This window comes from Melampsora larici-populina (assembly GCF_000204055.1).
Source record: "Melampsora larici-populina 98AG31 unplaced genomic scaffold MELLAscaffold_62, whole genome shotgun sequence".
NCBI classification, from domain to species: Eukaryota; Fungi; Basidiomycota; class Pucciniomycetes; order Pucciniales; family Melampsoraceae; genus Melampsora; species Melampsora laricis-populina.
The window spans coordinates 162,713-188,871 of NW_006768826.1; the positions used below are offsets into that span (position 1 = coordinate 162,713).

Genomic DNA, 26,159 nt, shown 5'->3' on the forward strand with positions numbered 1-26,159 from the left:
CTGAAAATGAGATTGAGACTGAGGCTGAAATTGAGACTGAGACTGAAAATATGATTCGAAATTATCTGTTGTACACAACCAAGTTCCCTTTTCACTATTAGTCGGTGATAGACATCCAAGGTTACTTGGATTTGCTATATACTGAATGCCCATTGATTCACCGACACCATCTACAAAAAAGACTTATCTTCGCCGGAAAATTCTTCCACATAATCCGGAACCACACTACTGTCTTCATCCTTAACTTCCCGCTGCAACCGTGCTAATTGTGATTGTACCACTGTCGTCCTTTTCTCTCCCAAGTCTAACTCTCTTTCCCAATCTCCTTCGTCCGGTTGACATATTGTGAATCTAGTCCAAATACCACGTTCATCCTTCAAAGTTAACCGCTCACCAACAGCTTTTCCAAACTCTATTCCTGCTCTGAAATCCATAAGAAAGGGACGTCCTAGTAAAATTGGACACTTACTCTCCTTAGCTATCCAAAAATGTGCCACCCCTTGTACTCTAGTGCCAACTACAACCTCTATAGCTTCACCAATACCAATCAACTCCGTCCTTTGACCACCAATACCTCTAACTCCAGATCTAATTGAAACCAATCCAGTCAATCCCAATTCCTCCGCAACTGATTCAGGAAGAATATTGATTTGTGAACCGGAATCCACCAAAGCTTTAACCCTTTTCTTCTTTCCACCTAACATAATTTCCAAATAACCTAAAGGACACGAATACAAGACATCTTCACCATCTTCCTCACTCTCAGAAGTTGAATCATCATCATCTAATCCTCCTGCCGCTGCTCGTAAAGGCTTGATGATTCTGGGTATTACCACCCGTCGCTTTGAGACTTGCTTCTTCATATGTTCAGCTAATGCCGGCGAAATAGCACATAATTCTCCAACCTCTGCTTCAATATGAGTCTTCATAATTTTCTCAACCACTTTATCCATTACTCCTTCATAACTCCGCTCCACTGGCCGTTCAAATCTGCCTTTGATAATGTCCTTCTTCTCCGCTCGCGGTGCTACTACAGTTGCTCTCTTTCTTGCCTTCAATTTTGCCAAAGGAACGTCCTCACTACTATCATCATCTTCATTCAATTCCATAATTTCATCCTCTACTTCCTCATTCTCATTCTGAATTGTAACATTCTTCTTCCTTGGCGCGTCAACCGGTTCCGCTTTACCTCTACCTCTTTTAACTTCTACATCATAAACTTTTGTACCTGCCCCTGCCATAACTGACTTCAATCCTTTACTTGTAATACCCGGTGCCTTCCAATCTTCCAAAATTCCACAGCTAGCACGTAATTCTTGAATTTGAGGATCACCATTAGCTGCTTTACTTAAAATACCCGTCACAGTTGTCTTCTCCGGTACTGCTGGAATTGATGCCACAGGAGGTTGAGTTGACGCTTGAGGACTTTCACCTTTTGCCGCTGCAATCTTTGCTTGTTCAACTTGTAATGAATAATCAGCAACTACGGTACGGATTGGCCGACTGCTATCCCATCTGACTACCGCTCCATTTGACAAGATGTAAGTGTTATTATGTTCTGTAACAAAACCATCATTTACATCTCTTTGTTTATCCGGACATCTATTATGACCATGTCCTTCTTTACCACAATAATAACACATCAGTGGTCCATCCCGAAAAGCACGTTGTTGAAACTCTCCACGCGTAGGTCCGTTATTTGGTGGAGGTCCATAGGGTCCGCTGGGTTGTTGACCACCATTAGTTTGTTGGAATTGTCCTCCAGAACCATTCCATTGATTAGAATTCGAGTTAGAACCTCCACGTCCATACTGATTTCCTCCATAACCACCCCTATTACCTGAATATCCACCTCGTCCTCTAGTCATCCCAAAATTCGCGTATTGACCACTATTATTAAAATTAGGACCGGAAGAATTATTATTCAAGTTTTGACCTCCTTGCTGACCATTTCTAAAATAATTTGTAGCATTAAAACTAGGCACAGATCCACTGTTTTGAGCTGACGGACCAAGGTTCTGTTGCTGTCCGGTAAATGCTTTATTCTGAAAACTAGAATGATTTTGAATATTCTGATTTCCAGCCAAAGGTCGATTAATTCCTTGACTGCTCCATGCCGCAAACTGCCTAACTAATTCATTAATAGTAGCTTCATCCCCTGACTTTCCACCAATCTTCTTGTTCAATCCTTCCATCTTTAAACCTCTTCTTTCCATATCCTTCTGTACCACCTTCTTCTTAAGCTCATCATCCTTCTTCATCTCAACTTCTTTCTTTCCGCGTAATTCTTCAAATACCAATTCAACTTCCGCCCGCAATACCTTCTCAATTGACTTCTTTAACACTTTCCAGCCCGGTAATCTATGTCTTCCATCCTTTGTAACCCTTAATTCCTCTTCATCCCTTAAGTTTTCCTTGATCTTCTTCTGCATATTATCTGAAAAAGCTCTATAGTAATACGTACAAACCTCATCTTCAGAATCAATATAATCATTTTTCTTCAAATAAACTAAGATGCTTTCAAACTTGTGACGAAAACATTCAAACTCCAATTTTGAATCAATACCACCATTTCTTTCGTACTCCAACACCAATTCCTTCAAATCTTCAATTGTATACCTAGGTGCCTCACGTATTGACACATACCGGTCCTTCATCTCCACCTTTAAAATTTTCCAATTCCATTCTCCTTCACCCCAACCATCAAGTTCCTTAATTTCTTCCTTTAAATCCTTTCCATCTACAAATGCGCACACCTGCATTGCCATATCAATACCACTAGCACCATCTACTTGCGCAGCAACCTCAAAATCCCGTAAAAACTTTTGAATATCCTCCCCGCGTCTAAATCGTAATTCTGAATCTTGAGGTTCAATCTTTACAACCTTCTTCTTGTTCTTCTTCTTCTTCTTGATTTCAACATCACTTTCATCATCTGAACTTGAACTACCATCACTACTGTAAACTTTCTTCCTTCCTTTCCCCTGCCTTTTGTCCGCCTTAACTTTTGCCTCCTTCAACGCTTTCAACAACCTTTCCATCTTCTCCGCCTGTACACGAGCCTCCTCTAAATACTCCTCTGCTTCCTTAACTGAAATTCCACCATCCTTCATCATTCCTTCTACATCGTCCACTGAAACAATTTCCTCCTTAAACATTCCTTCTAAACCCTTTTCCGTAACATTATCCCCTGAATCATCACCACTTTCTTCCTTTTCCCTGTATAACTTACGTTCTTCTTGACCAATAACATTCCCACCTTTAATACCAGATCCAGACACAGCAGGTTCCGTTGCAGGTTGTTTTGAAGCCGCTGCCGGTGGAAGTTCCTTTTGAGATGACATGATCAGATAAGAGATTCAATGAAATTTAGAATTGTAGTATTGATGATTCTGATTTCTAAGTAAGAATTTGGACTACAAGAGTTTGCAAGTTTGATTGTTGAATGTCTGAATAATTGATGTAAATAATTTTGATAACCACCACTTCAGGTTTGTATCCGCGCAGAAGTTGAGATGTTGAAGTAATTTAAGATCTGAAATATGAATAACAAGATTTTGAAAACTCCGGTATGATGAAATTTGAGTTATGATGAGCTTAAAATATGCAAAGTAAAGAATTGTGATAATGGTGACCGCAAGGATCAGTTGATGGGAATCTGGTTTGATGGTTTGCTGTAAATTTCTAAAGATGAATTGATGTGAACTTAAACAAACAAACAATTTGATGATTTGCGGATAGATAATATTGAGATGATAATTTTACTTCTGATCCAATAATTTGATTTGAATCACTGAATGTGAAATAAAATTTGAGTAGTTAAATTTTAAATGAGATATATGATTGTTTGAGGATTGAATAAATTTCAGCGCGTAGTTCTGAGATATGATCTGATGACTTTGAGATTTGAGATTTGAGATATAATGATTTGCGGAATGAATAGTAATTTTAAATTGATGATAAGATGAGTTTGAAAATTGAAATTGATATCTTGAGTTTGAGAAACTACTTTTGAGGAAGAGCACCTGCAAAGACACAAAAGTTGTTTTGAAAAAAGAGCCCCAGTGGAGTCACCAGATGTAGAACTCCTACGCTGTGTGGCGTAGGCTGAGCCGGAGAGGGGAAGAATCACCGCAGAAAGAATAACAAGATGCGGGTGAAACTATGATTGTCGTAGACTGCCCTCAACCTTGAAATAACAGTTCAAAAATAAAAAAAGCAAGGAAGCAACTCTCTAACAACTTTCTACCTTCACAAGTCTAACACGTAACACTATTCTGATATTTCTAAAAAAAACCGCAAGATCTGGCGGAATCCAACAATACCCTACACAAAGATATACTAGATGTTGAAGCAAAGATATGTAGATTTTGAGTTTAATGTAATTCTTGCTATGAGTAAAAAATTAATGATAAAAAATGATATATGGAAAGCCCTGATAAAAAAAACCCGGCCCTGAGCTTGAATCCAACCAACTGACAACTGTTTCACGACTCAGCTCAGCAAAACTACAATAAAAGAAAAAAAATAAAACAACAACACTACAATTCTTCAAGATCAACCACTACAAACGATGATCTAAACTACGATAAAGGTTTGTTTTATTATCTATCTTTCTTTTTCTTTCAATGAGATAAAAAAAATCCTAACAAACTTGATTTTAATCGGACACACTAACTAACGATGATATTCTGATTCTTTGATGGAACACTCTAAAAAAAACCTTATATGATGTCAAGAACACTTGAACACACGATTAAAACACTTAGACACGGACACGAAGCCGATAACAACAATCAGAACACTTTAACAACTAACACTAGAACACTCTTTGATCCACACTAATACGCGAATCACACGAAAAGAACACTTGATGATCCCTTGGATGGATCACAAAAAAAGAAAAACAATACCACAGATTCCTACACAAACTAGACAAAAAAAACGAGACCGATACATTTAAGAAAAAACCTCCTGATCACTCCCTCCTCCCTTTCCAATTTCGACTTCATCTCCGATCGGGCCTCTATGTTCAAATCACGACATCACCAGATTCACTTTGATTTTCGATTTAGTTTTATTTCAAAACAGCTAAGTACCCTGTTTTTTACTGCTCATCCTTTTATTAACTTGTTCATGATCTGTGTTGACTCCCTTTTTTTTTCTTTCTTTCACTCATCTCTTCTCTCTAGTTGTTTAGATTTCGATTTTCAGGACCTCTCGATCGCACTTCATCCTCAAGCTCCAGCTCGATCTTCACACCATCGATTTACAATGTAAGTTCAATTTCTTTTCTCTCCTTCTACACTATCCCATCCTTGACTTTATGTATTTAGATTTTGATTTTGACATCATTTAAGTAAGTTTCTTTTCCCATTCACTTCTTTGTTTGTTCTCATACTGACTCCTTTACCTCCTTTCTTTGTTTTCATTAGTTTTAACTTTGGACCTCAAAATCGAATTCCTATTTAGTTTCAATTTCGATTCTGATCTTTGATTTAGATCTTGATAAATATGTAAGTCTTTTCTCTCTTAACTTTCTTTCTACTATTCATCTTGCACAACACTGACACCACCCTCTTTCTCTATCTCAATTTAAACCCTCAAAATCGATCCTTCTATTAAGTTTTTCATTAGTTTTAACTTCAGACCTCAAAATCGAATGTCTATTCTGTTTCCTTTTTTTTTCTATTCTTATTGTATCTGATGAATAGATTGATGGATTCAGTTTCGATTCTGACCTTTGATCTTGATCTTCATTTAAGTAAGTTCTTTCATTTCTTTATCTTTGTTTGTTCTTGTTTACTAACTTTATCTTCTTTGTTTAAAATTTTGATTCCCTTTTCATTTCGCTTCTAGGTATCTATTTGATAAGTTGAAACAAAAGCTTCCATAGGACCCCTCTATCTCGATCACTACTCAACTCTAACCACCTTCACTTCAATATCAATCAATTCAGTCTCTAACTACACCAACTCCATTTCGATCTCAGCCTGTTTCAACTACAATCTTCATAAACATTCAATTCAATTTCGATCTTGAGCTCTGATCTATCTTGTAAGTCTTTTGTTACTTTCTCTTTCATCTTTGTCTATCTAGATTTTGATTTTGAGGTCTGTTCTTAACATTTTTCTCCACTCTCTTACACAATAATGACAAGTTATATTGTTTCTTTATTTGTCTGTCATTCGATTTTGAACTTTGCATCAATTGTTTAAGATTAATTCATTTAAATTTGATTGTAGGCCTTCTTAATCAATTTTCAACTCTCTTGACTTCAATTTTAATTTCGACTTCTTGATCATTTAGGTAAGTTTTTTGTTCCTTCTATTCTGTTGCATCATTTAAACTGACTTCTCCACTTTCTCCTGACTTGCTTTAATGTTAGTTCATAGCTGCATAGATTCCAATTTCAATTCTTGACTTCTTTCTTGTAGATCAACTGTTTGGGGATTGATTAATCTACTAGGTGAGTTTTCATTCTTGATTCATCAATTCTAATCTTATTTGTGTAACATCAATGTTGACATTTTCAATTTTTGACCCTCTTTTTTTTTCCAAGGTATGTATGTATCTCATTTATTTATCTTTTTTGTATGTATTGTTTTTATTTGAACTTCTATGTCTGTATAAAATATACCATTTTGAATGTAAGATTGATGTTCATTGAGAATAACAAGATCCATATAGTGATAATTTGAATTGAAATGATGATTTTGATTATTTGTCTTGAGTCCACATGCCTTGATAAAAATTGAAGAGTGTGATTTATGGATCTTTTCTTTTTTCTGTTGTGAGTTGATCTAATGTAATAATAAAAAAAATGATATGAGATTAAGACGTGATCATAGGAATTGCTTTCCACAACGTGTCAAATCAACTGGGCCACCAAAACCATTGCCAAAACGACATCCAGGCCAGATGCAATCATCAGAATGGCCTGAAGGTTTCGACGCAACAAAGGTAGGCTTTGATTCTTGTGGTTTGATTACAAAACAACACTAACATGACACACTGTGATTTTTTTAGAATTTTTTTTTTACGTGTTCATTTGGATTATCTGGGGTTTGACATTGGCATCAGTGGTCCCAAAGCCACCAAAGCCCGAGCTCCTCCTGGAATTCAACTCTAGATTTTCAAATTCATCAACAGCCAAAATTGAAGGAGTAATAGATAGTACAACAGCCAACGATATCATTAATCAAAACGACGTCCAATTCCCTTCTGCTCATCGTGTGAATGTTGGCGGAAGTATCGTCAACATCAAAGAGTTTTTTGTACTGTACGCTAAAGAAATGTTTGCGAAGATTGGAATACGTGAATGGAAGCCGGATCTTGACAGCGCTGAAGACACTCTATGGAACAAAGCTTGTCAAATCAGCGCAATTTGAATCTTCCGCCAGTGGGTTGCTGCCAAGGCGTTTGCTTACATGAACATCAACAAGACATTCGTCAACAAGTTACTTTTACTCAAAAAGACTTATAATCACTATGTACATTATTGGTATGGTCAGAAGTACAGACGAGAAGTGAAAGAGGAAGGTATCAATCAGGCAACTGAAGAGAGGAGAAATGCTTTGGCACGTAGAAAAAGAGTGAGCATCATCTTTTTGTTTTTTATGTTCTTCCTTTTTGTTGAGGATTTGAACTAATGATACTTTGATTTTTGATTCAGCTTCAGAAAGCTCGATCTAAACACGCAAAAGATCACAACTTCTCACCTAGATACCAGCGTATCCTGAGTAAGCCTGAGGCTCATAGCAATGACGAGTGGTCACCTAAGTTACAAGCCTACATAGCCAACACTCCTGAATATCGCTCTGTTAAAGCTGGGCTCTTTATACGAAGGGTAGACGATCACACATGAAAATTTAGGCCATATTCCCTTGGGAAAATTAATCAATTTGCATGTTCAATTAAATGGTTTTGAAAATTTTCATTACATCCCATGAATATCTATTGATCCATTTCCTCTTTGTTGAATTTGGGGCCATGGGTGTGCATATATACTCCTGGTTTCTCAAACTGACATGCTATCATCATCTGTCTAAGAGCAGTCAAGCTTGGAACAAAAAATCTCTCAAAAAAAAGACTTTACTTTTTGTATTTGTTGTATGGTAAGAAGAGAGAAATTTTTTGAAAAATCATCATACAGCAGAACAACAATCAAATGATTTAAAAAACATCATTATACCACTAGTTACAAGGACAACAAGAAAATCAAGAATTAAAAATCAAGACACTAGCCAAACCAGGTGAGAACTAGGGCAACTCTGAGATGATGGCAGCACAGCAGGGGGGAATAGCGCAAAATTCTGGAAAAACTAGATCCTCCGATTTTTGAATCCGTTCCTTCAAAACTAACATCTCCTCATGACATCCACATTTGCATGAGCCCTTCTTATTTGATAACTGCGGAACTGGAACTACAATATTGTGTTACACAAACAAATTTCAGCAAACAGCTCGCATGAATTGTAAACAGTAATAACTCACAATTGGCTTCCTCTATATCCTGAGCCTGGACAAGATCGTCCCCTCCTAGGTAAATGAGATTTATCTTGTCATCCGTGACTTCACGATGTGCATTAGTTGAATTTGACGGGAAACTTGCATATGGAGTGGATTTGTTGATGAAGGAAGGTTCTGGTTGAGGCTCAAAAACTATGCCTTCTAACTCGCCTAGATCTGCCAGAGTGGATTCTGATAAGTATTTGTGCCTAAAAGGTGGTGATTCTGGAGAGCTGGTTTTGAAAAGAGACCTGAGACAATCTTCATTGTTGGAAAGCGCCGTCAAAGAGGAACTGTACATAATGGTTTGCTTGTGTGATGTTGTTGGATTGACTACAAGCTGATGTGGTGTGACATTGGTAGATGAACTGGGTGGTTTGGTTTTTTGATTCAATTTTCCGCGAGTGCGGTTGTAAGGCTTCTGAGAGGTCTCGGCTGGAAAGGTGCTTGTCGGCTGAACTTCATTGATTTCAGTATCAATCAGCTTGGTAGTGTTCGATTGGGCGGTTCCTATACAGTGGTCAGTTTTCAGGTTGGGTTAAAAGAAAGTTCAAGAAATCAATTTTGACCAAACTATGTATGTACAAATGAAAGTCGAATTAAAATTCCCTACTTGGTTTTTTCCATCGTCTCTGAGCTGCTGATTTATTTACTTTTGAGACTTGACCAACGTCTTGGAATCAAACGGACTTTTTTTTGGTGTGGCGTGACCAAGGAGTTGGTTTTTGTCTTTTTGAAGCTGGTGGAACCAAACTCGTATTGGATGTGATGGCGTCCATTGCGCCAGAAGTGCCTTCAGTCTTGCTTTCAATTGGTGAATCAGATTTGCGTTTGTTGTATGCTGGAGAAGCAACCCTGCGCCAGTTACGCAACGTAGCGCTAACTGACCCTTTTTTTTAACGTTACTCCGTCACAAGCAACTGAAGAGCGTTACATTTTCAACGTAACGCGAAGGACCGCAACAGGAAATTGCAGTCCGTGGTAGCTCAGCTCCACTCAGCAAAGCAGCAGCAGCGCTACAAGCGCTACAGTGTTAATTGTTGCTCACGTTATCGCCCGTTAACTAGCAGTAACGCAACAACGCTACAGCGCCAAAAAGGACAATAGGCCGCAGCCGCAAATAAGCATTTCATGATTTTTATGAATCCCGAGCACACGTGTAACAATAAAAATTTATAATGAAGAAACTAAACGAGTGTAGTGAAAAGTAGAGAAAGAGACTAAACGAGTGTACGTGAAAAGGAGATAGAAAAGGTTAAGTTAAGTATTGATTGGAAGAGTTACCAGGGGATTAGTCAAGAGCCACGCCTAAAGTTTTCAAAATGCCTGCGAGTTCTGAAAATCTACTCCCAAACCCACACCCTCCCTTAGCCATAAACGACTTGAGACAAGAGCTTCTATGGTACGTGCCAATAGACTCCCTTGATCACTGGCACAAACATCGGCGGCGCATGAGAAGATTCGTTCTGCCGCACATGATGAACCCGTGGTGGCCAAGTAGTCGCGTGCCATGTTTGCAAGAACTCGATAGTCCTTTTCATGACGCTACAGAGGCATGTAAAGAAGTTAGCATATGTTCATGATGTTAGATAACATATTCTACTTACCGACCACCATGTTAAAGCTGCTTTTGGGTCTGACAAGTTGTATTCAGTACTACGCATCTTGTCTGACATGCGTAAGTAATTGTCAACAGAATTGTCAATGGTCTCTGCGGGCTCTTCATCACTTCCGGAATCGTCATGGAACATCTTGGGTTGGCCTGCAGATGGATTGGAACTAGAACCAGTCGAGTTCGCCGCAGTTCTTTGGCGAGGCAACGTAGCTTTGTAATCGGAGTAGAGTCGACGGAATGTAGATTCGGCTTTGATGGGAACCTCTCCAAATTTCCCACCAAACCACTTCACAAAGAACTTGTGACGAAATAGAGGATGAAGTAGTGTCGCCATTACCAATGTTTCGCATCCGAGTGCTTCGTCAAGGTAATATTGTGTTTTTTCCAACATTTTTGCCAACATCGGGTATATGGCGTCGGTGGTAGTCAATTTATCCACTTTTTCTTGTAATTTATGTCAAAGCTCGACGTATTCTGGAATTACCATACACCCGGTAGGCCCGTCGCCTTCCATCTTGAGGGTGGTGGTAAGAAATATCTATACCACAAGATGCATAAAAAAAAAGTCAGAAACTGATGCAATTACACCAATAGCTTCGATTACATACCTCCAGTTCAACGTTGATACATCGAACTTGAGCCCACTCAGCCGTAGTAATTTCCAGTTGATGGAAATATCCATACGGCTTCCCGTTCTTGCGTGGGCGGCGACCCACCGCAAGCACTTGGTCAACATCTTCTTTACACAACTGATCGATGACCTGTCCAGGTAGATTGACAATGATCAGAGCTTTAAAGATAAAGCAAGATAAAAATGAAATACTCACCGATCGCGCAAGCCAAGCCTTGTGCCTACTTTCATACTTAATATTCCATCTAATTCCGTAGCCAGCAATTAAAGATCCTGTGAATCCCTTTTTTGCACTCACTCGTGCAAATTCCTTGCGCCACGCCGACGACCGAGTGATCCGGCGTACAATAAAGTCAACCTGTAACAAAGTAACTCTCAAGTTCAATGCAAAGCACAAATAGAAAAAAAAAAGATAATTACCTTCCGCAATATAAAATCAACATGATTTGCTTCTCAACGGTGCGTCGGAGCCACTTCCTCTTCCAAAACCACGGCTGGTGTCACTTCATCTTCAGCGTCAGCAATGTCCCATTGAGTTTTGTCTTCAATGTCGATGTTTCCTGCGTCATCTTCCTCAACCGGTGGGTTGATTTCCTCCAATTCGTCAATGTCGTGTTCTGGGATTGCGTCGTCACATGAGGTGCTTTCTTCAACATCTTCTTCCTCTTCTTCGATGGTTCCGATGGACGGGAAGTGCCCACGAGCTGCTGACTTCACTTTTGCGGGAGGTGGTGCCTTCACGCCCAACTCGGCAAGCCCTGCGTTGACGATCAGCGCAAGCTTATGACAAAAGCAAAAAATATGCATATTGGCTGGATCCCATTTATACTTAATACCATCAAGCTGGGGTTGCAAAGCGAACTGTCGATGCATTTCCTGTGCCATCGTTTTATTATTGGATCCCGAGTCGGTGGTCTGGCAGAGAATGTGAATATTCATAAACAAAAACAAACATTAGCATCAGACAAGCGAAATAAAATGATCAAAAAGTATTAAGAATTCAAAATAATAGAACAAAAATAAATACATATCTTTTGATAGATACCATGCTTCACTAGAAGGTTGACAATAGGTTCAGCGAGCCATGGCCCGTGATGGTGCCAGGCAACCACCTTCAAGCTTACATGTTGCACATGGTACTGCCATTTGGGGTCGATGAAGGTGACTGACGCTCTGATAAAGCCATGTCAATTTCCTTTGCTGGTCCAGGCGTCGTGGACCAGATTGAAACGCAAAGTAAGATTCTAAACAACAATGAAACCGGTCAGTACAGAAACTTAAAGATCAATAAAGCAATGGAAAACTTACCTTCAGTTCTTTGAAAACGTTTGTTTTCAAAGACTGATTGATTTGACGCGCTTCGGACGCAGCCCACTTGCGGCCATAGAGCTTGGCCTCTTGGCGAAGGTACCTAACCATAGATCGTAGTATAGGGTCCTCAACTCGGGTCCAGGGTAAGGCGTGTCAAATTAACCATAGACAAGCCATTTGGTTAAACGTCACATTATTGAACTTGATTCCGGGTGTTATGGTGACAAATCCACTGAGACCTCCTGTTTTCTGCTTCTTGGCCTGGCGAACCTCTGCCACCGAAGGTGGTATGTTTAATTCCTTACCTTCTGCTGAGTTTTTGGCTTTGTTTCGACCAGGACACCCTACGTCAGATCGCCCACTCTGAGTAGAACCGTCACGGTGGGCGCGGAGATTCCCTGTCAGGTTGCTTAAACTAACTCGTACGGGTTTGCTGGAGTCTCTGTTGCAGAATCGACAGGCATACGACAAAGGAGCCATTGACTTGTCCTGCCATTCATGAAATCATCAATATGCATGGTCAGTGTTATGATGTCAGGAATTGATGAGTGTACATCATCATGCCTATGAAACGGAGTATCGTAGTAAGCCCTCAGTTGAGCTAGCTCCACTTTGGCGTCTGCCTCGTCCGCCTTGTGACGCTTGCAAGGTTGATCACCGGATGGCTCCTCGTCGGAATCGGCACGTAGCATGGCTCTTGTCACATTAGCTGAGATGAGCTGCGGCAGAATTGATTCAATGTGCTTCCACACCGAGGATATAGTATTAATCAAAAAGAAATTACTCACATCATCAGATGGAGCTGCAGATGCAGTTTTCTTGCGAGCCTGAGACCGACGCTGACTCTTTGATTGAGAGCCGGTACCTTTCTTGCTCTTCTTGCCTTGATGTTCAGTAATCGAGGCCTCTGATTGATATCCAGTGGCCTTCGGGTCCTTCTTCCGTCCTTGACATTGAATACTGACAATGGATGAATCAGATTCATTCTCAGGTTTGGGATCGTAGCTTCGGTCTTTGCGCTTGGTCTTGTTCAGCGCAGGTTGAGATTGATCATCGACGCTCAATCGTCGACGAGAGTCGACAGCCGGTGAAACCATCCCTGGGTGAATAGCTGGCTGTCTGTGACGAACGGGTCTTGATCTGGAGGGAGTCTCAGATGCTACGGATGACATGATGATTTGGTAGAATTTGAAACTAGTTGTTTGTTTGTTGAGCGATTGAGCAAAAGATGTAAAATCAAAATCGATGGGGTAAGGAAGGAGAATTATTCTGTGGGAGGTGAGATTGCTAGGTAAGATTCGATTAACAAAGGTAAGTATAAAAGGTAGGTGGGTAGAGAAAAATCGGATGGAAGATAGAACAAGAACTTAGGAAGGAGGTAAGGAAAACTTACTCGGGTTCTGTGAACAGTTCACCCCCTTGGTGGCCATGTTTGACAACATGCCAAGGCATACTGGCGTCTCCTTTGGGTTTTTTTGAAATGTATTGATCGATCGAGGTTGATTAATGTGGATGAGGGTGGAGGTTTGTACTACTACTCTTGCCTAATTGGGAATAGTGCTAAAATGAGAACCCGGGGCCGCAACACCGTTACTTAACGGTGTGGGACCGTAACGTTAACACATATTTAGCTGTTTGAAAAAATCCCCGAATCTGAGTTTTGTGTAACTTAGCGGTACATACCGCAACATTAGGCGGGGTATTTTGTAACATGACGGGGCCAATTATCCGCAACGTCCCGCCACGCAACACGCAACTTCTGCGTAACTGGCGCAGGGTTGGGAGAAGCTTGAGCTTTTCAAAATCAGAAAGCACAAAAAAGATAAACGTATAATGTTAGCTCACAAATGACATAAGAGTCAGACATCAATACGATACTTGACTTACCAATCTTGTTCCACTTTTTAGCTAAAGTCTTTAAATCTGCTAATTTTAAATCATCTCGTAGGACAACATACGGAAAGTGTTCAAGCATATACGATTGTAGATCTCGGATGGTTCCACTTTGAAGAAGAGGTTTGAGGTTTTCCATTTCACAGAGTTGATAAGATTGGGGGAGATTGTCTGATAATCAGGAGCTGGGTTAGGTATTTATAGGGTGAGTGAGGACGTTCAAGTGTTGTCAATTGATGTTTTGATTGATAGGTGATTATTCTTTATGAATGATTCTTGATAGGAAAGTTTGCTGATTGACGTTTGATCTGGACATCTTATGTGTGTTCTTGAGTGTGCGCATTGAAATGAGTAATTGTAAATAGGATGATCAGCTGAGCAAGTGAGAATTCTTTGTTTCAAGTTCGTGGGTAACTTTACACAACCTGCAGGTTGTGTCTGATGGTGTATGAACGTTTTTACATACGCTCAGTACAAGTTAGCTGTTGGCCGGTTCTTCTTTCACAAAAACGCATTTTGAATACTGATCAGCATCCTCAGCACACACTCCATCATGATCTTCAGACGTTTCTCTGGATGTCCATTCCAAATGCTGAACACCCCATTCAAAGGATGTTGGGTTGGGCGCTCATCAATGGAAGTATCTTATTCCGTGAGCTGGAGTATACATAAAGCCAGATTGTCATGTTTTGCTATTCTTTTCCTCTCAAGTTATTCTAATCCCAATCCCAATCATCAACTCTTATCTGTCAAAGCTCCTAGCAACAAATTCCCACTTCATATTTATATTTTCATCAATTATTTACTCATGGATCCACCCAACCCAGTTTTTGCGCCTTCTCGAGTAACACAAGGACAAAAGAGAGCACGAGCGGATAGTGCAGGAACCAAAGGTTCTCCTGGGGCCACCAAACCAAGTGAGTCTTGATGTGAGGAACATAGTGATCCCCAGTTTGGTCTTGTTACTGATCTCGTCACTTTTAGATCATCAGGCCAGAACCGCGCAAAGGTCAACCCTGGTTTCAGTTTATTGTCGCATACCATCAGAGATAATACAAAGATAAGTGACGACCCAAAACGAGGCAAGCGGAAAGATCAAACACAGCAGAATAATTCATGCAAAACGCAAGCCAATCAGAAGAAAAACAAGAACTCAAGCTCAAGCTCAAAGAACACCCAGCTCTCTGTACTTCCTCCACCCAACAAGTATTCAGCTCTCAACCTTGTGACTCTGCGAAGCATAATGAAGCCATCTGGCGTGAAGGGAATTGGCTTGATGAGAAAGGACGAGCTGTTGCAGCTCTGTTTGCTGTACAATCCAGAAATTCCTTGTGGGTGAAAACTTCAATTTTCCTTTTACCTACTTTATAATTGAATTGATTGAATCTCTAAATCTCACTGTATCATACCATCTTGATTCAGCAACCCAACCTCCACCTTCAAGACCTGCGGCAACAACATCGAATGAACAGAGTCGCCAGCAGCTGACCCGCGCGTTTCAAGAATCCCTAGACCAGGAAGACATATGAGAATCCAGCGAAGAAGGTGATCTCGTGATTAAAATCATGTATGGTATATATGTAGAAGTTACTGACTAAGTTCAATCCGACTCTGTTCCAGATCAACCACATGATCGGAGCCGTAGACACGCACCCTCTTTCTCAAGTCCGGAAAGAGATGTCACAAGTTAGTCTAATTTTACTTTTTGTCTTTTCATATTGGAGATCTGCTGTTGATTCACTGATGTAAAATGTATGATTCTTTATGCACAGGTGAAGAGGAGATGGAAGATCTTCCCAATGGCGCATCCTGGTCGAATCCTGCTCCGGTCATGTCGGCTGTCTCAAAAGGCAAACAAAAGCAAACCTCCGGCAATGAGGATCCTTTTCCAAGTCGGGAGAGAGGTACTGCTCTCCCTCGCCCGGCTCCAACAAACCTGTCAAGAGACTGGGCGGTCTCGAGAACTAGGAAAAATTTGATCCCTGACTGCGATGATGACAATGATAGCGACTGGAAGATGTCTGACAATGAATATTCGCAAGAAGATGAAGACTTAGGTTTGGAAGAAGAGAATGACGAGCCTTTCGAACAAGAAAAATCTTCTTCCTCAGCTTCATCTCACAACCCAATTGAATCCAGCCGTTCAATGGAAGAAGACTTGATTGACAACACCCGAAATGACAAACCAGAGGGTGCCCTGCAAGTAGAATTGGAAGAATTCTAGATTCTCAGATTACACAGTTGAATAATGCAGAAGGAAATCAAGAAGAGTCCTTAGATCTTCGAGAACAGATGCAACATTTGAGTCAAGCGGTGCAAGACCTAGCCGTGCTATTTGCACAACAGAACACAGCTTCTGCCGGAGCTTCAAATAAAAAAATGGTAGAGAAGAGTAAAAAGAAATCCAGCGCAGAATTCTTGGTAAGAATTATTTAGGGCACGTTCACTTAAGCAATTTCTGGTGAGAAATCACATTTGGCAAAATTTAAAGTGTTTATTTGGTGGCGCATGTTTCATTTTGGCATTAAAAAATTTAAAGAATGTGATTTCTGGTCAGAAGTTCCTTGAGTGAACGCACCCTTATATTCAGAGAATATCAGATGTGAGGTTATACTGACAGAGAATTGTGATTAAACAGGGTCGCATACGAAGTCACGTACGGAAATTGATGGGGCTATGAGAAAACGAAGAGATACCAGCAAGCGCAACTCAAGCGCAGATGTCATCGTGGAAGCTGTCCACTACAAAACACGAAATTCTATCTAGCGTTAATCTGAATCAAATATCACCTCAAGTCGATAATAACTCTGATCCTCGTTTTCCATACAAGGGAGGTCCTGGCGGGGAATTTTCGAATCCTCAAGAGCTGCTCATCATGTGGCAAATGATGAACCGTGTGGGAGTCTCATCATTCCGCCCGGTTTGGGATGAGGCAGTATCATCTCGAAGTAACTCTTTTTTATGGTGTCTTTCTGCTGCCATATTTATTCAACTGGTAAAATGTGGTCAATATGATAATATTACACCAGATGATGCAAAGTTTGATAATGTCTTGTCAGCGCTCAAGAAACATGCAAGACAATCTTTACAATGCATGTGAGTTTTTTGAATAATTCAAGATTCCAGTCGATGTGTGTACTAATTGTCTCTTTTGTCGCCTTTAGTGTTTGTGAAAGAAATGAATGGCCAGCGGCCTAAATTCAAGCTACAAAGAAACATATAGTCTGACAACAAAGAGTAGGAGGTGTAAGTGAAACTTTATGTATAAGATAAATCTTGAATATGTTTCCTTACTGAATCTGAGATGTTTAAACTCTTTAGCTTAGGACGCGTCGTAAAGCTACCGCCCTTCGATCAGGATTGCCTCTATTATGCAACATCTTTGAGCAGTGCTGCAGTGACGATGAGACTGACCTCAAAGAGGAACCTTCAGGAACACAGAAAAAGGTCTTTTGAATCAAGAAGCTTGAATGGCGTAGCAGATCTTTATACACTCTTCTATTGAGTTTAGATGTGCACCAGGCTAAAGAAAAAGACGACAGCCCAAAAGGCACACCGGGAGTCAGGCCTACCGAATGAGTCCGAGATTTAAGCACTCTTAGTCAGATGGAGGCTCCTCCAGGACTTCCAATCGACTGTTATGATGCTGATTGGTTAAGGAATCTTGAAGAACATGACCCTGAAAATTATGAAGCGCTGCAGGTAGATCCTACACCAATACTTCGTTCTATTGAAGTCCGAGCTTACCATGTTCTGAAGATTCAAAGAGTTTGATCTCAACCTCTTTTCACGTCTATTGTATATATGGTTGTTTATACTTTTATCTTATTTCTTTCTCATCTGTTTCAATATATAGATCTCTTTTATCTTATTTCTTTCTCATTTGTTTCAATATATAGATCTTACTCCATCAATTAATCCTAATAATCAAATCACTCGTGACTAATAAAAAACAATCTTCACCATGCTCTTTTCATGTCTTCAGGCTGGATGGCTTTGAGACAAGTGAGGCTCAACTATACAACAAATGTTTCAATGGGTATATATCAGACTTTCTCACAAAAGAAAAAAAGTCATCTCCAAAAGATATAATTGTAATTGATGTCACAAAAGAAATCAGACAGGGATGAAATTCAGATACGGAACAAGATATGAAAAAAAGAATACATGGCTTACTTTAGGAGGCTCATAGAAAGTAAGCAGTTCTCTCGCACAAGAACTTTGCACCTCCATGTAGCCCAGTTTGCTGGTCCCAACAATCTCAATATCAGATTCTTGGGACAACTCAACGTCTTCAGGTACCTCATAGGCCGCCTATAATGGAATATGTTCTGCTACCAAGTAATTGTCTGTAGTGAGAGGCTAAAAGAAAATAATTGGATTCACTTACATCTTTTGATTTCTTGGTTGGTTGGGGTGATGGTGAGCAACCCTTTGAACTTCCTGATAGTGATATGGCTTGTTTGCTAGTTGCCAAGCAAGCCTAGAAAAATAAAACAGTTTGAAACAAGTAAGTTTCTTTATTAGTCTATCGTGAGAAATACAAAGCTTACTTTGCCTTTTCCAGTTGGTTTGGCAGCATCTGAGGCTTCATTGCTCGTCTTCTTCTCTGTGGTAAGAGCTGGGGGTTGAGGTGATGCAGAACAATTGGCAAGAGGACCAGTTGAGCTTTTGCTGTCATCAGAAGGAAGAGTAAGAGAGGTACGAGAGTCTGTGGGTGTAGCCACAAAGCCTGGTGATGGTGGTCAAGAGGTGCTTGGTGGTCTGTACTCAATGCTTTTGGTACTTGAAGCCCAGTACTTTTTGATGAAGATTGGGATTGGGAGGGGGTTTTGGGGATAGCCATTGATCAGGCGGTTTGGGTATTGATTGAATGAAAAATTGGATGAGAAAAAGATAAGAATGGAATTCAAAGAAGGAAACAATATTGGTAAGTTTTGTATTTCTTAGATATGATTTCAAAATCAAACGGTACTTACCATTTCATTATACATACCAGCATTCGGGAGTCAAATGGACCACAGGTGAGCCCTCCAAGCATCATCCAGGGGTGTTCCATTGGTTGAATTGATCCAAGATGGAGTGAGGCGGTGTTGATTGGATCTAGAGAGTTGAGCCACAAGTTGAAAGGGGTGGGGTGAGTCTGATACATACCCTCCACCCATGCCTGTATCACTCCAATACATAGCGGAGAACCTGAGGCCCCGGCCCATTGCGTTTTGGTGCCTCCGCTATGGAGGAAACCGGTGTAGAACTCTTTCAGTACACAGCTGAAAGCAGAACCAAGAAGGGGAGGAATGAAGACACAATCAAAAGAGGAATAAGTCTTGAGATGGTGAATTGAAAGACTTCAAACAAGAAAGAAATGCCCTTCTTAAAACAGGGACTTTGATTATCAATGAATTAAATTTAAGACCTACAAGTCTTTGGATTAATAAAAACCAGGCTGAAATAGGACAAATATAAAATCAAAAGTAGCACTATCTAGGCGCACTCAGGCACCTTCCAAATGAGCAAATGAGCTTACAACTCAACAAGAAATTAATTAAAAGATGAATAAGGGTCTTATTATTATAAAATTCCAACTCTCATTAGTTGTTTACCTGAATGATGATAATAAAAGATACAAGCTTATTCTAAAATTCTAGTAACTATTTTCGCTAACAAAAAGGCTACCAAAGGTAGGGAAAGAGACACTTGACTATATCAAAATTGAAACACACACAAACAAAAGAAAGTAGGACAAAAAACACCCCCCAAACTCAAAATCCACCTTCAAACAACTTTTTCACACACAAATCATTGAACAACCCCCAAATTAAAATTGATGAACATCTTCAAACCACCCACATGTATCATTGACACATTTTCAAGCACACATTTATCATTAAAACTGAGCTGTTTACCACAAAAACTGGAAAATCCACCAATTTACCCTTGAAACCTAAAAAAAGATACGAAAGAGGGACTGTATCAAAATGCTGAATGGACAGAAAAAAAGTTCTGCTTCCGCTCTACAACTTTTCTCAGCCAAGCCAAACTCTAACTCTATTGGTTGTACTCTTAAAATGAAATTCGATTTTATGTGAAAATAATCAAAATTGAAGTTACCCAGTTTACCACTTGGTATTACCACTGATGATGATGTATATGGTTTATAATTGATTTTTCATGTTCATATGCGAAAATATAACCCTCCCCAACTTACTTCTAGGCTGAAAAGATGCTGTGGTACCCTAAAATCAAAGTTGAATGATTGAAAATAGCACTTTTTATGATTTTGAAAGTGATTTTCAAGTTTCAAATCCACCCTTTTCATATGTAATGTTTAATTTGCCAATGCTGGTGTTTGATAATCCCATGAATCCATCTTTCAAAGTGATCCCTGCTTGCTTTTTCAGTTTACCACCCCAGTTTACCACCATCTGTCTGAGTTGTTGGATTTTCAAAATTTAGCCTTATTTAAACCCATACCTCAAAACCATGATTCCTCTACACAACACATTAAACCCATACATATCTTTAGCCATGACTATCAAAACCCATAAAATTCGAAATTTCAACTTGAAACTTGTATACTCCCCATAACCCATACATCACTCAACTACACATAAGTTCTAAACCCATAATTTGCACTTTTTGCTTCATTTTACACTACACCCCCTACACATAACCATTACACTCAAAAATCAACATGTAACATATAAAAATAAAATGAAATAAAATGAAATATGATAAAATAAAATGATAAAATAATAAAATGAAATGAAATAAATAAAATAAATAAATAAAAAAACTAAAAAAATAAAACTAAAAATGAATTAAGGGCCCGTTTGGGCAGATTTTGAAAAAATTGTTACACAGAAACGATTTTTCGATTTGCCCCTTTTTCAAGGGGCAGTTTAAAAAACTCAAAATTTGGCTTTTTTGTTTACCAAACAGTCGACCAAATTGGTCAACAAAAAATCGAAATGGAGGGGCAAATGAGCCCAAAAACTCTTTTGGGTCTGAAAAACAGCGTCAGGGCTGTTTTTCCAAATTGAAGATTCTTTGATCAAAAACCGTTTTTGGTTTTGATCAAAGACCGTTGCCGAACGCTGGTCTTTTTATCAAAAACCAAAAACCGTATTTGGCCAAATACGGTTTTTGGCTTTGGTGGAGTATTTGGGCAAAAACCGTATTTGGTTTCCAGCCAAACGGGCCCTAAGTATTTGTCTCTTAAATACTTTTGATTACCACACCGGGTTGAGGCTGTGGTGCGTAGCCTCCGCTCTCAAATGTGGAGGTCACAGCAGACCCAAAAACCGCTCCAAAACCAATATTTGGAGCGGTGCGGATTGGGTATTGACAGAGAGATGATACCTGTCAAGTCCCCTTCTACAACTGCCAGTGTGTTCATCTTCAGAGACTTGAGCAATTCCTCCCCCTTGTTTCTGGCCATTTACTCACTGGGAAGAACAAGGGATTGGTCTTGTGGGTAGGAAGTGTGAAATACAATCAAAAGAGTCTTTGAACAGTTGATATCACTCAAGAAGATGGCTGGGTTATGTTTCATTCACTTGTCAACAACAATCAAACCAAGATAGCCGGGGTCTCTATCAGTATCACAATGGAAAACCCTTGTGCTGCTGTGAAGGCCTTACAAAATGTAACAGCTCTCCTTTGTCATCTTATCATCATATTCAACTAATCATGTTTCTGAAACTATTCTCTTTCCAGGAAGCCAGCATGACTCAAAGCTTGATAATGCAACAAAATATACCTGGATCCGCCAAACCTGGGGCTTCCCAGAGGCCACTAGAGATTGAGGTAAGGGAATCTCAAGTGTGTTTGATATTCTTTCAATGATCAATTACATTTAGCAGCTTTCACTTGAAGGGCAATTACAGCAGGTCATAGGCAAGCTTCAAACCTTTCATGTGAAGCATAGTGGTGCGGGTGACGGTGCAATATATCAAGATCCCATCAACACTTCAAAGACATTACGGCTCACCAATATTCTTCTCACAATTTGGGCAAGATCAATTGTGAGTGTTATCGCTGTTTCCAATTTATATCATCATTTCAATTGGCTCATAATTCATTACAATTCTTGGGATCAAGGGGGATTTTAGTGTTGATAAGTTCACCCCTCCTAAAGCCAAACTCTTTGGATTGGAGGCAGTGAACTTCCATCAACTCAATCAACCTCCATGAATCTAACACCAAGTACTGCAGCAATAATCACCACCCCACAAGCTTCCAGACCATTTGATCTCAATGACTGTGGTGTTGTGACCCCCCATTCAAACATTTCCTCAATTATGCCAAAATTTCACCCAAAAATCTGGCTCACCAACTTGTTCAAGAGCTTTCAAAGCAGGTGAATTTATGAACATTGAAGCTTTGAAACATGATGGTTTAAAAGTTGGGACAGTCCACGGATTGATCAGTGAAGCAAAGATTTACAGACAACATTATCTGATCACCAGTCTAATTAGGGTGATTTTTTGTTCAAAATGTATACTATTAATCATGTGAAAATTTCATTATAAAAAGTGACAATACAAATAATACAAAAGATTTAATGTCTGTGAGATGCAAAGTCAAAAAATTCTGTCATTTCACAATGTGTCTTAAGCAAATGAATAACAAATGTCTTCACTACAGTGAATGAAACAATGAGAGTTCAATTTCAAAGATAACCAGATCCCTTATAAAGCTCTATCATCAATTCTACAGTGACAGAAAAAATGATTTGGATGTATATCTGCTTGATCTCTTCTTCCTGGGTTAATTCATCTCTATTCAACTGTTGAGAACGAATGAAGTGATTTTTGATGACAGAAAAACACTTCTCAATTGGATTCATAAAAGGGCCATAGGCGGGTAGATAGACAAGTATAACATATTGATCAAAGCAGATGGTTCCAGTCTCAGGACCCATGTGGATTGGGCAGTTATCCATGACAAAGACTGAGTCCTTCTGCGGTCATGGGTTCATCCTGGGCTTCTGAAAAGATCAACCAGTCACCTTGGTTGATAAAAAAGCAAGTAAAACACTCACCAATTGTCCCCAAAGAAACTCTTCAAAATTGACTTGCCAAGGCCCTCCTTCCATCACTTGTAGGGCCAAGCACCCATCAAGCAAGACAGCTGTAAGTGCTGTTGTTGAAGTGTTCAATTGACCTGAACAAGTACATTAAAAATTAATCAAGAGAGGAATTACAAATTTAGTGTTAAGTGACACACCAGAAATGTCATCATCAGTGAAATTGGAGAATGACATCATTAATCACCCCAATGTAATCAAATCATCCGCGTACTTATAGCTTGCATTGCTCAACTCATCTTACTTCTCTTTTCCCCATCTTTGGGAAGAGAAGTAAGTAATATTTCATCTTTTATCACATCTTCAATTAAGTTAACTGTTGTTTTATTTTGATTCATGTTTGCATTCTTTTATTGAATAGATCTTATCTCTTAATCTGCTGAAAGATCAGCTATCAAATAGTGATAGCTTAACTGATCAATCCAAACCTTTGTATAGGTACAAAAATTTTTATTCTCAGTTTCATTTATTCTCAGTTCTTCATTTCCAATTTTGTTGTTGTGGTTATAGGTCAGAGTTATCTTTATAAGTTCTTGTTGGTGGTTGTGATCTCAGTGCTGAAGCCCACACTTTCAGGTGAATACAATTATCATCTTTGGGAAGAGAAATCTTATCTCTTAATCTGCTCCAAGATCAGCTATCAAATAGTGATAGCTTAACTAATCAATCTGAACATTTGTATAGGTCAGAGTTATCTTTATAAGTTCTTGTCGGTGGTTGTGATCTCAGTGCTGAAGCGCGCACTTTCAGATCATTTGACCAGGGATTCCAAGACATTCTTAGCTGTAAAATGTGTACCCACCAAAATTCTCTCCATTTGATCTGCTTGCTCGCCTACGGGAGCCCACCCCATCTGTTTATACATATCTTGCTTATTTATACCATTTCATCTAACACAAAAAGTAAGAGATATTAGGATGAAACTCTGGAAGATGAAGTGGCAGAAATCACCAAGAAAAATCAATTGATCAGCTGGTATCTCTGACACAAACTCAATGTAATTACCCCAATCAATCAGATCATGATTTGGATTTATAGTCCGGAAGGCGTTTTGAGTTAAGCCAAGCCGCTTCTTCATCTTGCGCAAAATGGTTGCTGTGGAGGTGGATGTTCCAGTTTCTTCCAACAATTCTAAAGCCAACTCATCCTGATAAGTTGTTGGATAGGTTCTAATCAGATGAGCTAGTCAAGTGCACTCATCATAATCAATCAAGCAAGGACCTCCAAGGACTTCATAGGTCTCTGGGTTCCTAATAACTTCACCAGTTTCTTCAAATAAAGTTTTCCATATTTTCAAGGTTGAGCAAGATATATTTAAGCCGCTGAGTAAATTAATTTCTTGATGAGTTCTGCCTTGAAGCATTCATTGGACAGCCATTTACTTGACTTGCGGATGACAATAATTGCCATTTCCGCCACACGCATCAATCACCATTGTTGAGGTGGGAGAGCTGATATCTTATGAATTGCTTTCTAAAAAGGACAGGTGTGGTGATCATAGAATAGGGCAATCAAGCTGCTTATGGGATCATTATCGCTTTTGGTTTTCACATTCAAAATTTATTCCATAGCCGTGCTCAAAGTTGACCCAGTTTCAAGAAAACCCAGTTGACCCAGTTGCTTTTTGGCGGTAACTTTGTGAATCAAGTTGACATTTGTTGACAGCTCACAGCCAAAAAGTCAACTGGGTCAACCGGGTTTTTTGTAACCAGGTCAACTTTGAGCACGGCTAATATAAATTCAATGTAATTTTCAACTCAATATTTGCTCATCATTTGTTGCAAGTTCATCAAGACTGCAAAGAGCTGTATGTAGTGAGGTTTTGAGGTTGAGTTGTTGGTTTTAAAACCGTGTAAGCTATGGTACAGTTGCTATCACCTAGAATAAACCACAGCCTGATCTGGGTTGGCCCCAGTCCAAAATGTTGATGAGTTGTGACCAGTGTTATGTGGTGCACATTTTTTGTACATATTCTCCCCTTGACCCATTAGAATTTTCAATTTAGTCATTGTTCACATCACCCTCTCACACCAATCAATTCAATCTACAACTGCTGTTGGTGTTGATTGGCCCCCACATTGTTGGCTTCCTGCTATGAACATCTGGGACATTTGTCCCGCTGAAATCACCAATCCAGGACTTTGATCCCCACCTCAATTCTATCAACTTCAAGCGCTCAAAACCTACCAAACCCGACTTAAGACACACTTGAAACAATGCCAAAGAAAAACCCAGCATCATGTGCTCAAAGTAAACAATGCAAAGCACACAGGATTACCCAAAGCACAACAAGACTTACAGCAATAAATACGACAACCTCTGGAACTCAATCAGAAAACCCTTCATCACTTGAATCATCTGAAAACCCCATCAAAATTCATCTTGTATCCGGCTCATAGCAAAACTCTTCCCCTCTTGTCAACTCATCCCAGACACTTAACAATGATAAATTGGAATTAGTAGAATTTGAATCCAACTCAAGAGCTCAGATGTATTTACGCAATCCACGACTGCCACCTTCCTCTTCCGCTAATCCAGCTCCTGAGCCTTATTGGCTTCCAATTTATATCAACTATAAACAAGAAGAAGATTACTCAGACCCTCTGAAAAGCACCTTTACGCTTGGAGCGACATAGCGGATTCATCTGACAAAGAAGAAGTCAATCAAGAACTTATCAATGAAATCTTCTACCTTGTCTTTACACAAAAATGTCCACCTGAAGCTACTCTTGGAAAGCAAAAAACTAGAACAGGACTAATCATGAAAGGATACAAGAGGCCTTGATTTTAACCTGGAAGCACTAAGGACAAACCCACCATCAAGTCAAAACAAACAACATTCAGTTGTAAGACAAAGAAAGAGGCACCACTTGGAAAGAACAATCATGTCATGTCCAACTGGAAGAACCAAGTAAAAGCCCCTCCACCCTCCTTGACTCACTCAGATACTCCCATTGATCTCAACAATGGTGATCCCCAATCCAATCCTCTCACCAAGCAAGAGAGTCTCACTGATGACAAAGATGACAGAGATCTGTCTGATAACATCAATCCACCAATCACTTTTTGTAAAGATGAGTAGTGCTCGAGAACAATATAGTGGCTAA

The 26,159-nt window shown here is 39.6% G+C and overlaps 6 protein-coding genes across 6 annotated transcripts; 4 read left to right on the forward strand and 2 right to left on the reverse strand.

Moving 5' to 3' along the window:
• Positions 1-7,006: 7,006 nt before the first annotated feature.
• On the forward strand, positions 7,007-7,867 carry MELLADRAFT_112143 (uncharacterized protein; the record flags this gene model as incomplete). Its single annotated transcript, XM_007416568.1, has 4 exons — positions 7,007-7,016; positions 7,084-7,277; positions 7,404-7,595; positions 7,676-7,867. 4 exons carry the CDS (start codon positions 7,007-7,009, stop codon positions 7,865-7,867), a joined length of 588 nt encoding a protein of 195 aa, XP_007416630.1.
• Positions 7,868-8,262: 395 nt separating this feature from the next.
• On the reverse strand, positions 8,263-9,290 carry MELLADRAFT_68085 (uncharacterized protein; the record flags this gene model as incomplete). Its single annotated transcript, XM_007416634.1, has 3 exons — positions 8,263-8,426; positions 8,497-9,021; positions 9,266-9,290. 3 exons carry the CDS (start codon positions 9,288-9,290, stop codon positions 8,263-8,265), a joined length of 714 nt encoding a protein of 237 aa, XP_007416696.1.
• Positions 9,291-11,210: 1,920 nt separating this feature from the next.
• MELLADRAFT_112145 (uncharacterized protein) lies at positions 11,211-14,100 on the reverse strand (the record flags this gene model as incomplete). Its single annotated transcript, XM_007416633.1, has 5 exons — positions 11,211-11,351; positions 12,623-12,787; positions 12,857-13,262; positions 13,462-13,531; positions 13,956-14,100. The coding sequence occupies 5 exons, from the start codon at positions 14,098-14,100 to the stop codon at positions 11,211-11,213; spliced, it is 927 nt and encodes a 308-aa protein (XP_007416695.1).
• Positions 14,101-14,514: 414 nt separating this feature from the next.
• On the forward strand, positions 14,515-15,490 carry MELLADRAFT_112146 (uncharacterized protein; the record flags this gene model as incomplete). Its single annotated transcript, XM_007416569.1, has 3 exons — positions 14,515-14,878; positions 14,954-15,292; positions 15,384-15,490. The coding sequence occupies 3 exons, from the start codon at positions 14,515-14,517 to the stop codon at positions 15,488-15,490; spliced, it is 810 nt and encodes a 269-aa protein (XP_007416631.1).
• A 221-nt stretch (positions 15,491-15,711) lies between these two features.
• Positions 15,712-16,185, forward strand: MELLADRAFT_112147 (uncharacterized protein; the record flags this gene model as incomplete). Its single annotated transcript, XM_007416570.1, has 1 exon — positions 15,712-16,185. The coding sequence occupies one exon, from the start codon at positions 15,712-15,714 to the stop codon at positions 16,183-16,185; it is 474 nt and encodes a 157-aa protein (XP_007416632.1).
• A 5,504-nt stretch (positions 16,186-21,689) lies between these two features.
• Positions 21,690-22,157, forward strand: MELLADRAFT_112148 (uncharacterized protein; the record flags this gene model as incomplete). Its single annotated transcript, XM_007416571.1, has 3 exons — positions 21,690-21,770; positions 21,827-21,988; positions 22,065-22,157. 3 exons carry the CDS (start codon positions 21,690-21,692, stop codon positions 22,155-22,157), a joined length of 336 nt encoding a protein of 111 aa, XP_007416633.1.
• Between the last annotated feature and the right edge of the window lie 4,002 nt (positions 22,158-26,159).